Source organism: Platalea leucorodia (assembly GCF_965183815.1).
Source record: "Platalea leucorodia genome assembly, chromosome: 4".
In the NCBI taxonomy this organism is placed as follows: Eukaryota; Metazoa; Chordata; class Aves; order Pelecaniformes; family Threskiornithidae; genus Platalea; species Platalea leucorodia.
The window spans coordinates 24,735,312-24,747,554 of record NC_138826.1 but is presented as its reverse complement, the minus strand read 5'-3'; the positions used below and the strand labels follow the sequence as shown (position 1 = coordinate 24,747,554).

At 39.6% G+C, this 12,243-nt stretch overlaps 1 protein-coding gene across 3 annotated transcripts in view; it reads right to left on the bottom strand.

Moving 5' to 3' along the window:
* Positions 1–3,490: 3,490 nt before the first annotated feature.
* Positions 3,491–12,243, bottom strand: part of VCL (vinculin) — a 64,058-nt gene continuing 55,305 nt past the window's right edge. For 2 of the 3 annotated variants that reach the window (XM_082309348.1, XM_082309349.1), the window contains 4 exons: positions 11,986–12,171; positions 6,388–6,591; positions 5,639–5,743; positions 3,497–4,890 (listed from right to left, as the gene is read on the bottom strand). In XM_082309348.1, the coding sequence (XP_082165474.1) occupies positions 4,744–4,890; positions 5,639–5,743; positions 6,388–6,591; positions 11,986–12,171 (642 nt within the window). In that variant the 3' untranslated portion in view covers positions 3,497–4,743. Of the gene's footprint in view, positions 4,891–5,638; positions 5,744–6,387; positions 6,592–8,819; positions 9,030–11,985; positions 12,172–12,243 lie in introns of all 3 variants that reach the window. The other variant, XM_082309350.1, reaches the window with a different exon arrangement.

Below are 12,243 nucleotides of genomic sequence, written 5' to 3'. Positions count from 1 at the left end.
CCACCAGATTTGTGCCACGTGTACATTGGAGCGTAGCTTTTTAGATAGCACAATAGAAGTGTCACGTGTATTTAATGGTTGTGTGCTTTAATGTTATGAAATAAAGGGAACTCTACTGCAAATACATCTTCTCTTGTGAAATGTTCACGCTATTGTAAACTATTCACAATGCTTTTAGGCAGGAGACATCTGAGATACAATTAAATGATGACTGTTTGCTACATCTTTACTGAACTTCATCACTGTGCAGCTACTTTAAGTTTAGAAAGGGCATTTAGGAGCATGGCAGGTAAGCTCCCTTTCATATTTTTTATTTTTAAATGGAGAACAATTAATGTTTAGATTATGACATTTCAAAGACGCAACAGTGATGATGCAAAGCTGACTAAACTTTTCCTTATACACCAGCATAAATGTGTTATCGTCTCTGTAAACCAATACGTGCTCCACGGTACCCATCAGGTTTCAAACCCTACATCTGGTCAGTACGTAGCAGGCTGAGAAACCCAAGTTCAGAATTAAGGAAAGGTGGGAGATGGGAGAATCTTTGTTTCCCTAACCTGTTTGGCTTACAAATTGATGAATAGGTGCTAACTTTGCCTCAGATGAAGAATAGGAACTAAAGTCATTCAGTAGTCAAAATTTCAAATACTGGGACAAAAAATGATCCAGTCCGAAAAAAGGTGGGGGAACCCTCCTTGGTAACATCACTAGGGCAAACTTGGCTACAGACAACCATTTTGAATTTCTGAAATTACAGTAGATTAGCGTAGCTAAAACAGCACTTTTAAGAACAAGCACCTATAAGAAAGCCTTGCGTTTGTGTAGACACTACGCTGGGTACTAAAAGCTACCAACCTTCTAGTCTACCTTTTTCGGCTGGAGAAACATCAGTCAATTCATTACTCATCCTACAGTTCCACTGCAGGTTTCAGCAAATGGCATCCTTCAGTTACAGTAATTTTACTAGAAGTCTTGTCTTCAGATGTAACTGATAACGCCCCAGGCTTAAGTCTGAGTAGCTAGAGCTGCCCTCTGCATTAGCAGCCTGGAAGTGCTGCAAGACCTCCTTTCAGACCTGACACCATTACTGACACAGAACATAACCTCATACCCAAACTGGCCAGCCTTAGCACCTGCACTTCCCTTCAGCGCGTTACAGAACAAGCCTTGCCAGCCTTCTGTAACTCGGGCACCAGGGGAGCTTGCGCAAAGCTGCTGTCTCTGGAAAAGCTTTGATCCATACTGCACAGCACACCACCAGAAGTCTCTGTCAACAAGAATTACACTCACCTGGTAGGAAGCCACCCTGAGCATGACGATGGTTTTCATCAGGGAAACGGTGTTTGTGGGGTGAGGCTTATCCCTTTTGCTGTAGGGCTGCTGGCTCCTGCCATGTCTCCAAACACAGGAAACTCAACTGCAGAATCTGCAGAAGCGGGGACTGTGTTCGTATTCTCCCTGTTAAAGAAAATTGCACCAGCACCCATATGAATATAGTACAGCTTAAGAAATCGGAGGATGCCATTATTGAGGAATTAGTACTGCCAGTGTTTGATCTCCCCTTCTCTAGGTGTCCAGCTCTAGGAGTGCTGACAAAGGTGATACGTCTCTGGGATATGGAGAGAACTGTGTGAACAGTATGAAATCTGAATTTTACCTATTATTACTAAATCCCAGATGCCTTCCGGCACTGTGGGACTATGTTCGGTCCTACAGCACCAATAAAAGTTGGTTCCACAAAGTCAGAGCATTACGTGCGCTGGTAGAAATTTTTAGCAGGAGAAAGCGTTTAAGAGGTTCTTACTGTGAAGGAGTGAAGGAAACAGGACAGTGACTCCATGCTGATCGCCCTGGTATTCCATTGGTGAAGTAAAATTCAGGTTAATGAGGTGCTGGCCAGAGTAGCAGTTCTTCCCTTACTGACAGAACCAGGCAAATCCCATCTCAGAACCCTGTTCGGTGTTACTAGAACAGATGACCATCAGGCCTCTGGAAAAACTCCCGTTTTCTCCCACTGGACCACAGCTTCCAGTAAGTTCTTTAATTGCGGGTTTTACAGGCACAAAAGACAGAAACAACTTGTTTTAATCTTCTCCTGTTTGAGGAACTTCACACTTTTTTTCTGTTCAGAATATGTAGAAACAACTGTTCTTTTGCTTTAGTATTTCTGCTGCTTTAGCTCTTTGCTTTGCTTGTTGTTACGGTGCTACCCACTGCTCCGGTATCATTAATACTCATAAGCTGACATTTGTACAAATGCATTTTTATTGTTTTAACAGAACCAAAGAAAGGTTGAAAACATTAGACTATACAATACATTTTGGTTTATAAACAAAGTTTTATAGTGGTAAAACATTTCTAAGTGACATTCATTGTCTTTTTCAAATTTTTTCTGCATTTCAGGTCTGAAGACTAATAGTGTTCAAAAAAGCAGTAATTGCATAAGGTGGACAAATATCTTAGCTTCTACAAAACAGTTCAAGAACTTACAGCAAACATTCTGAAAGAATATCAAAGGCAACCATGATTCATAACTTTACTGCAAACATTCCTCAATAAACAAAAAGTGATCTTTGGCATAAACAATTATGTATTAAAGGCATTAGTAATATTGCATTAATATCAGTCAAGCAACTAAACAGTGATGCTAAAAAAAAAAAATCTCACAGAGAAGCCTGAAGGGGGGGGGGGGCACTGGGGAAACGTGAGGAGCATTGGAAAGTAATACAGGAAGACTATTTAGAAAATCCCTTAAAAATAACCCCTACCTATTCAGTGTTATTTACTATTAAATAGAAATTACTACATTACAATTACGTTAAAGATCTGGTAGAAACCAACCAAATGCAAGACATTCAGGTTAAGGCTCTGGCACCCCTTCCTTCCCTCCTCTTCCCGTTGCAGGTAATCGCAGGAAGAGAATACTACGGAAAGATCCTAGGTACCACGTATTTCATAATACCCAGACACAAGGAGTGAATTAAAGACGAACGCATGCTTTCTCTTGCTAAGGTCAGTTTGAGGCAGATGTATTATAACCAATTTAACTTCCCTTTTTAGATAACAGTGCAATAAGGAGGGGGTGGAGAGGAGGAAGGCCAACTGTAGGGTAACTGTTGCAGACAGGTAAGGGACAGCTGGCTATATTGTGTGTCTCTTCGAGCTGGTAAGACTGAGCGGTTTTTCCACAAGGGCACTTCTATTAAAGGTGGTTTGATGATGCAACAGTTTTCAGCAAATTAAGAGGGCATCATGAGGTCAGTGCTGATCTGGGCAGGACTCTGCAAGTGTTCCTTGCAAATGTACAGAGACTCATTCGAAAACAATAATTCTCCTTTCTGTCAAATGCCAAAGGAGACTATGGAGCAATTACATGAATATGTGCGTGTGTGTATATATATATTTTTATATATATATGAAGGCATGTTCAATTATGGAAGGATAAAAGCATCCCAAGCATATTTTAGAGGGGGGGGGGGGGGGGGGGATTTTGTCGGTTTTTATTGTTGTGGTTTCGTTTGGGATTTTTTTTGAAGATGCAGTAACACTTTGTTCAATTCACTATTACTAGAACTTGAAAAAAGATTCTGAGCCTCCAAACTCTAAATGTCAAAAATCAGTAAAGATATCCTAGTATGTTTAGCATCAGGAACCACCGTGTTGCTGGCAGCCATCAGACTGCCTAAAAAGGGTTCCGTGTCCCTGCAGTGCTTGGGTTTCAAAAAGCTTATGGAAACAAGGGCAGTGAGGCAAAAGATCTTTTTTAATCGAATATCTTTATCTTTTAATTTCCACCCTGAGTGGCTGGAATAACATCAGATGGAGGGAAGAGGAAAAAAAGAGTAACTGCATGTGCTCATTTGGTTTCCAAAAGGAAAGAGCCAGCCTGTGGCATTTTCTGGTCCTGGACATGCAGCTAGCTTAAGAGAACCAGGATTTTTCAGCTCAATACATCACTGAATTGAGCAAGAGGGAAAGAGTTCCATGATTTAAGGTCTCCAGCCGTAAGGCTCAAGCTGTCAACAATGTGCCACTAACATCCACTGCAAAGCATTTCAGTACAGTATCAGAGTTCTGGAATGCCTACCTACAGGGTGACAGGAGGGTGACAAAGACAGCTCCAGTTTTTGTTAAAGTACTGTTGCCAGGCAAAAATCAAAATTAAAAAAAATCATTTTGGACGTGGAATTTTAATCGCCAGTTTACAACTGTTCTGCTGCCCGCCCCACCCCGCAATTAAAAACCCTGCACCTTCCATCGTATCTGCATGGTTTAAGAACGGCCAGCTAAAACCCTGTTGAAAAGCTGAATGTTTCTGTATCAATGATTGTCCCTAAAAAACTGCCAAGTAACCAATAGTGTCCTAGACTTTCAACACAAGCTTAAAGTGAGGTCCATGTTTTATATCATCACATGGAAACTACTGGAATATACAGTGCATAAATGAAATGTGCTTCTGGGAGTACAGAATTCATTAAGGGAATCCTCAAAAGCAAAAATAAAAAAAGATAAAAGATAAGAACTGTCTACTGTCAGAAGCAATTTTGAGGTGTTCGATATCAAATGCGTTCCGAACACATTTGAAATGCATTCTCTTATAATTCATACCCTTAGAATGGGGCATTAGCATAAGCTAATCTTAAGCTCATGTATACAGCACCTTTTGCTGTTCATATATCTCTTCTGTTTCCAAAAAAAGGCATTTTATGTTACAGAAAACAATACTTATGTGGCAAGTGTTTACTGATACCACGGGGTCTTTCTGACCCAGCGAAGAGTGAATCCAGCATCTGTTCTGATCTTAATGGATGCTGCTTCAGCTTCTCTCACAGTTTCCTTCACAGACTGCATGAGATTCTGGGCATTATGAACCAACATCTCAGTTGCCTGTCAAGAAAATGAAAAATTTCCCATGTATTAGTGAATTCCATGTCCAGGACAGTAGCATGGAAACCCATTATGCATGAGGGCTCCCAGTGCAAGCATTAAGTCAGTCGATTGCTGACTGGAACTATGAAAAAGTAAATGAAACAACTAGTCTCTGGAAACTAGCGAGTGTTATTCTGACTCACAACAAGGCTTTCCCATTTCTTACTGTATATTTGTGCAAAATCTGAATAAAAGCTTAGTGTCTCAAAGTAGAATAATATCTCTCAGAAGCCAAAAAGGCAGGATTTCAACTGAAAACATGCATTTGGAAGCTAACAGGACTGCAAGACAAGTAGTCAAGATGCTGTTGGAGAATAAATATTTTCACTACGACCCACCAGAGGGTGCTACTACTCCGCCAACGTCAAACCTGCTGTATTTGTAGAAGCACGGTCTTGGGTTAGCTAGCTTTTTACTCTTAAATCAAGGGGATTCAGAAGTTGCTCATATGAGAATTTGAACCAGAGGAGCTTTTTGGCTTGGGAAGGATTGATGTTCCTCTGTTAAACTGTAGCTTTTGAGCCAGAAACCAAGGTGCTATACTAAAATTATCTTCATGGTTTATGAAGATATGTTTAGTATAAACAGCTGAGGTAAGCTTCCAAACATTGAGCTCCCAGAGCACATCTGATATTACATGTTGTACATTTTTCCCCATAAAACTTATCAACAATTCCACACTACCATCAATTTTTACACCTCTTACCTGTTCTGACTCTTCATCGCTGATATTAGTTCTGCCCAGCATGGTAGCTTTGACGGTGGAAAGGATTTTGAGTTGTGTACTGATGGTTGGGATTCGCTCACAGACCTAAGGAATGGGGATAAAAAAAAACCACTTCACATTGTAAACTGAACCAATCCATTATCTATTATTTTTTCAGATAAATTCTTTGATTTTGTTTTACTATGAGACAAGGAATAAGCATAGAAGGGATCTTATAACCTTCAAGACTTTCTGGCAAATATTGGTAGGATACTTGAAACTTATTTTACTTCCTTTGGGAATTTTTGGGATGCAGCCAACATTTTTCCTTTCCTCCAGATGTTCCTCAAGGGTCTGCTTGGTTAGGAATGAGATGATGTATATTTGGCTGAGACTGAAAAACTAAGGAGTGTTATATTTCCGCTACTATTCTTTGATACAAAGGAACGAGTAGATGAAATACAAAGCAACGCAGGCTTAGGACAGACCGGTGTTCATAGCACAGTATCTTCCAAAACCTCTTTGGACACTAGCATCTTCCACTCACCTGTAAACAAATCCTGACTTTACAGAATATATATGACCATGAGATCTAAAACCAGACATAGCACTTGACAAAACTTTACAAGCCAAGGAAAGATACACATAATTTACTGCCACAACTCCTGTGCTCACTCACACTGAGAGAGGGACAGAGGGGGAAAAAGGGGAGGGGAAGTATTTGAGGCATTTACAAGTTAACTCCTTACCTGCAAGAGGTTTGTTCTAATGCGCTTGTCAGTGCACTGCTTTGCCACCTCTTTGGCCAACCGAGTGACTTCATCTGATGCCTTAGCAATATCCTTTGCACACTGAATAAGGGCACGCTTGTTTCCGCTACCTCCTCTCACCAGGCGCGACATCTCTGCCATTAGCAGTGCCATTCGTTTAGCAGCAGCAATGATGTCATTACCCTGAAGAGAACAACACGAGTCAGTGTTCACGCCAGGACAGAGGCTTCACAGAAGTCACGACTGAACGGCAGTCTACATTTTGGTAGCAACCCTTTCAAGAAGTTAAGGATGGAAGAACCATTTGTGAACACAGAAGAGGTTTCTTCAAGGAACAGGGAAGATCTGTACTAATTATGTGTGTCTGACATTTTTCTTTCTAACACTCAGGAAAAAAGTTCGCTTCAAAACTGGAAAAGAAGTGGTAAAGAAAAGTGTTAGTTTGTCCATGGAACGAGAGTTACTGCTCTGCTGGCTAGGTTTTAAGATAAAGCATGTTATTAGCATTTGAAATTCCAGATTTCCCAAAAAAAGGCTTTTTTTTAATTTTAAAAAAAGTGTGCTAAATAGCTTGTTAAACCAAATAGCACTAATTAAGTTAAATAGTGTAGTCGTAACAGTTGAGCATAAAGTTTTCAGTGGCATCTGAAACTGAAGTTGTTAAAGCATCAGCTATGCTGCTATAATGCTAAAAGGATAATGGAAGAGCATCTGTGACATACAAAACTTTTGTCACTGGTAATATGGAAATGAGGTGCAACTTTTTTTTTTTATTTTTTTTAAGTTATTCCTTGAAAATAAGCCTTCCTTCCTGACAAAATCTCTCCCTTTAAAATAAAGGTTCCAGGAGAGGAGAACTTGATAGTTCAAAAGATAATCTAGTGATATTTCTTACATTAAAATCCAGATTTCTTGTGTTAAGTACATCAAAATTACAGTCACAGAAATACTTCTGAGAAATATTTGAAACGTGAATTAAGTATGACCAGGGCAAAACCATTTCTTATACGCTGTTCCAGAGAGAAACCTAGTGCAAGAAAAAGCAGACCTAGATGATCAGTTGTTAGTAGTCTGTTAGTATATTTAGATTCACCTTTGTAGAAAGTTGTTAGACAAAAGTGAAACTATCTGGTGCCATGAAGCATTCCTATTGTGTGGATGAAATATTAGCAGAGTGAGTTTAAGTATTAGCACACGCTTTCCTCGGTGTAATTCCACAATTAACGACCGATGAAGTTCAGAGCAAAGAGTACACAGCGAGAACCCAACTTAGCAAATGTACTCTCTATCCCTGTGCACCTACTTCCATGACTCGCTACTAGCAAATTCAAGAGGATATCCCAGATATTTTGCAGATACAGGTGCCACAAAAAGCTGAACTATTCATTACCATGACCTAATAGCTAAACAGTTTGCTAGTATAACCAGTTAGGATGCAAATGACATAACACAAAGCTTTTCCATGTTTTCACGTAGGAGGATCAAGAAATTAGGACCAGTGTCATTTACGAAGCCCTCTAACAAGTTATCCAAGCATCAGAATCTGAAAAGGACAAAAACATTTTTAAAGCCCTTTTTATTCAAATAGTTTAGTATATCTATCTATGTAAATATATACACACACATACATATACATACACACACCCCCCTAACCTTTGTTTGTTATGGGACACCAACCTTATTTTTTGCAGCATGCTATAAAAAGTGACCAGTCTTGCAAACATTTGTGCTTAGACAGAAGAGACAGGCTACTTGTGACTGTCTGAACCTCATGTTAGATTTCCCCTGGTTTCATATAAACACAATCTCAATTCAGCAGCTAACAGCATTCGGTGCAGCTTCTTCATAAAAGAATTCTCTCAAGACCAGCGTTTGCAACACAGCCAAGTGCAAGCCAGCAGACAGTCAGTCCTCTTCGATAAACGCTGCCATACAAAGCCATTCCTTGTTGGAAGGTATTCTAATTGATGGCATCAATGGAGGCAAAGCACGATAGACATGTTAAATGACTTCTTGAATGCTGTATACTCTGCTGTATCTGGAAGTCATTAAGAAACCATTAACCATGGCTTCCCAGGTAGCCCAAAGGAATGGAAAAAAAAGAACGGGGAGGGGAGGGAAGACAACCCCTATTACAATTTGAAAACTGCCATAACAAAGAAGAACAGGCAGATGCAAAGGGAGAGGAAGCCTTTAAATATTAATAAGTGACCCAAATCAAGCTTCAATCCAGCACTGACAAACCGATCTAGCAAACTTGTGAAGCCACTCTCAGTCCTTAAAACAAAGTGCAGACACACTTATTCATTCAGAACGGCGGGGCCCAGCAGGGATCAAGAGTGATGCAAATGTGTCAGCGTTCCAAATGGCTGGATGCACACGGATCAGTCCCCGGGGAGACTCAGGAGTACCTTACTAGACCACTTGGTTGCTTCCCGATGTAGAGACTGAGCAGCAGCCAGAATGGGCTGGTTAACAGGCTGATTGGTTGGCATTAACAGCAGCTCAGGCTCGTAATCATCTTCAATGTCAGAGGGGAGAGTGAATTCAACATCTGCATCATCCTCCTCATCTATATCTACACCAGCCTCAGCCGCTTCATTAATCACAGTCACATCAGGCTTTGCAGGTGGCAGCAAGGGTGGAGAAACAGGGGACAGTTAGTACGAGAAGCAGAATTTGGTAGAAGAGCATGAACTGAGCTGTTTTAGTGACCAAAACATCCTCTTGGTCTCTCAGGATCTGACAAGACAGCTCTAGGATCAGGTCAGAGGGAGGAGGGGAAGGAACACAAGATTCACAGAAGGAAAGAAACATTTCACCTGTGAACCAAAGTTACCAACAACATTAAGAAGTTACAATTCGAAGATGCAGCAACATTTTTCATCTGAGCATACAGCTTCTATAGACAGAGGCTGACTTGCAGAACAACATTCTTCTGGCAAGACAATGTTGAAATGAATGGATTTTCTGTTTCAATGGAAGCTGTTTTGACTGCATAGAAGCAGGCACAGCAGCTGATGACTGTGATATTTGTGCACATAAAAAGCTTTGTATGGAAGCCTGCTCACATATATGGGATACGAAGAGGTAGCAGCAGGATCACAGAAAAACCACTGACACTGCTTGCTGGAGAGGGAAGAAAAAAAGGTGGGGTAGGGGCACTGTAGAAGTGAGTATTGAAGTACCACAGATAACATGAAAAAGAACAAAACTGGGTTATGAAAAGAGGAGGTGATACTGAATGTTACGAGTGCTGGGACTATTACAGTTCTTAAAAAAGACTGAAACAGAATTAGTAGATAAGAGGATTATGAAGCATATGATACTGTTTTGCCACAATATGTTGTATCCATTACCTTCAATAAAAAAAAAAAGAGGATTCAAGCAAATATATTGTGTTAGGGTAGATCACAAGGAAGAGGTAAGTGGTATATAATACAGGCATTTATAATACAGCAGCATTTCAATACAAAAATATTCTACAAGTTTACTAACTGTATTTCTTTGACTAAAGCCAAGTGTTGATAAAAGCCTAACTACCCTTACCAAAAACCGTGCATTTTCAACTGTGTTTTGCTTAAGATACAGCTTTTTATAGAAAAAACATCTTACACCAAGGAAAACACAACAGAAGTTTTGGAAGGAAGTTGTAACTTTTATATACTGCCAAATCAACTCATCTTCAAAGACAACTTCTATTTAAGTCTTAATCTAATGAAAAGTTTCTAAATACCCCTCATTCTCTGATTTACGCAAATGAGGGGGAAAGGCAGGGAAAGCCAAAGCAATAGACAGTGTTTGGTTTGTGCTCTATGAGAAAAATGGCGTACATAAAAGCCCAGAATCCACTCAGTGAAGAGTTTTTGTAAAGGAGAAAAAACAAATTGATTTTAAATCTTACAAGAATGAAGAATGTTATCAAAATTTTTTAAAGACTACATACTTGTCCCCTCCCTGTAAGTGTAACATATGGCAAAGTACCAGTAAACTAATGTAATTGGGCAAAAAAAATCAGAAGACAGTTGACACACAATCTACTGTGATTTAGTATGAACAAGACCTTATATTTCTGTCTTTCCCGATCTAACCCGTATCCCTCAGTAGCACTGTCCATCAATCCCTCTTCTACCCAATAAGTGACTCCAGAGACTACAAAAATGTTTTTAAAATTTCTTCCCCAAAAACATACTGTCAGAATAACTGTACTCTTATTGCTAAAATGGGACTGCTAAAAAAGAATTAGAAGGACAAATGCTAGGCTAACTTACTGATTTGCTGGTCTCAAATGAAAGAAACAGCAATGAAAAGAAGTGTTTTCTATTCTAAATACACTAAGCTTAGAGCTCTTTCATAATCAGAGAGGAATTTTAAGGTCTGCCACTTGGCTTTGATAAATAAATATTTTAACAGTTGCACTATTTAATTTAGAATGTATTTAGTATATACAGGTAATTTAGTGTGTATATAGTAAAAGCATTTTATTACCTACTGTGTATTGTTAAGTTAACCATTTGGGGATTCAAACATCAAAACACTTTTAGGAAGCTGAAATAAAGGCTTTTGGCCTCAAAATTACCTTCTGAGATGACTACTACATTCCAGTACTATCCCTTTAGTAATATAAATCTGTATTTGGTATATCCAGAAGTATGGGGGGAAATAGAGCTTTTCATTTTACGGAAGACACACTCAAACAGATTTGCAGGACTTGTATTTTATCTGTACTTCCAAAACAGATGTTCCTTAAGCACAAAGCACTGAAGTTGATTCTGTAAGCTATTCAAGTTTATCTTCCCATTCACCATCTAATTTGGTAGAGAAAAAAAGTAGAGATTTTAAAAGCCAAATTCTGATCTTCAATTTATACCTGCAGAAGCCTAAATCTCAGAAGTTTACTCAGTTGCTGCCAGAGGAAAAATGTAGCTGTTTGGGGAGAAAAAAAAAGGGGAAAGCAAAAAAGTTGTATTAGCATTTATAAGACCGACAAGTTCATACTGCTTTGTCATGGCACTGAAATGGTAAGGAAATAAAGGATTTTGGCCTTGATAGCGAGTGTGACTCAGTACAAAAAAGAATGAGACCAGGCCATCTATATATGGTCACTTTTCCGATCATAAAGGCACCAGGTTAACTGCAAACTTGCAGCTCCTTCCAGAATTAAGACAAACCAGCTCATGATTCCTGCAGCTGGCATCTGCAACACCCATACAGACTTTTCAAAGTCACTTAAATATAGCAATCAGCTTGTCAGCCTAGAAAGGCGTAAGTATTAGTGGCTCTCTAGGCAATACCAGCATCAAGGATCACAAACAGCTTAGCATACAAGGCACATTTGTGTTCCCAGAGGTATGTTAATAAAGCATTCTGGCAATTCTGAGTATTCGAACAGTTGACCCTAGTTCACTCCAAACTTGAAAGGGTTTCTAATTCCTCCTGCGGCAGTGTTTTCACTATTTGATCTAAAAAAGACTATTCTCTGTCATTGAGGCAACTGACTTCAGACCAAACACACTGATCCTATAAATAAACAAACAACATTCCTTTTAGCGCAAGCCACATATAACAACTTCTTACCTTGCTAGACCATTTCCGGGCTTCATCATGCAACTGCCTAGCAGCCATCATCATGGGCTGATTAATAGCTTCTCCTGCTTTCTGCTCTGGGAACTCTTCATCCTTTTCTTCAGGTGGTGGTGGTCTGGGTGGGGGAACCTCACCTTCTGGAAGTGGTGGTTTTGGAGGAGCAAGCTCATCAGTCAGCTAAGGGAAAAAACCTTATTCAGTGCAACGAAACAGTACACAGATTGAGTAAAGGATGGGGTCGTGGCAAGA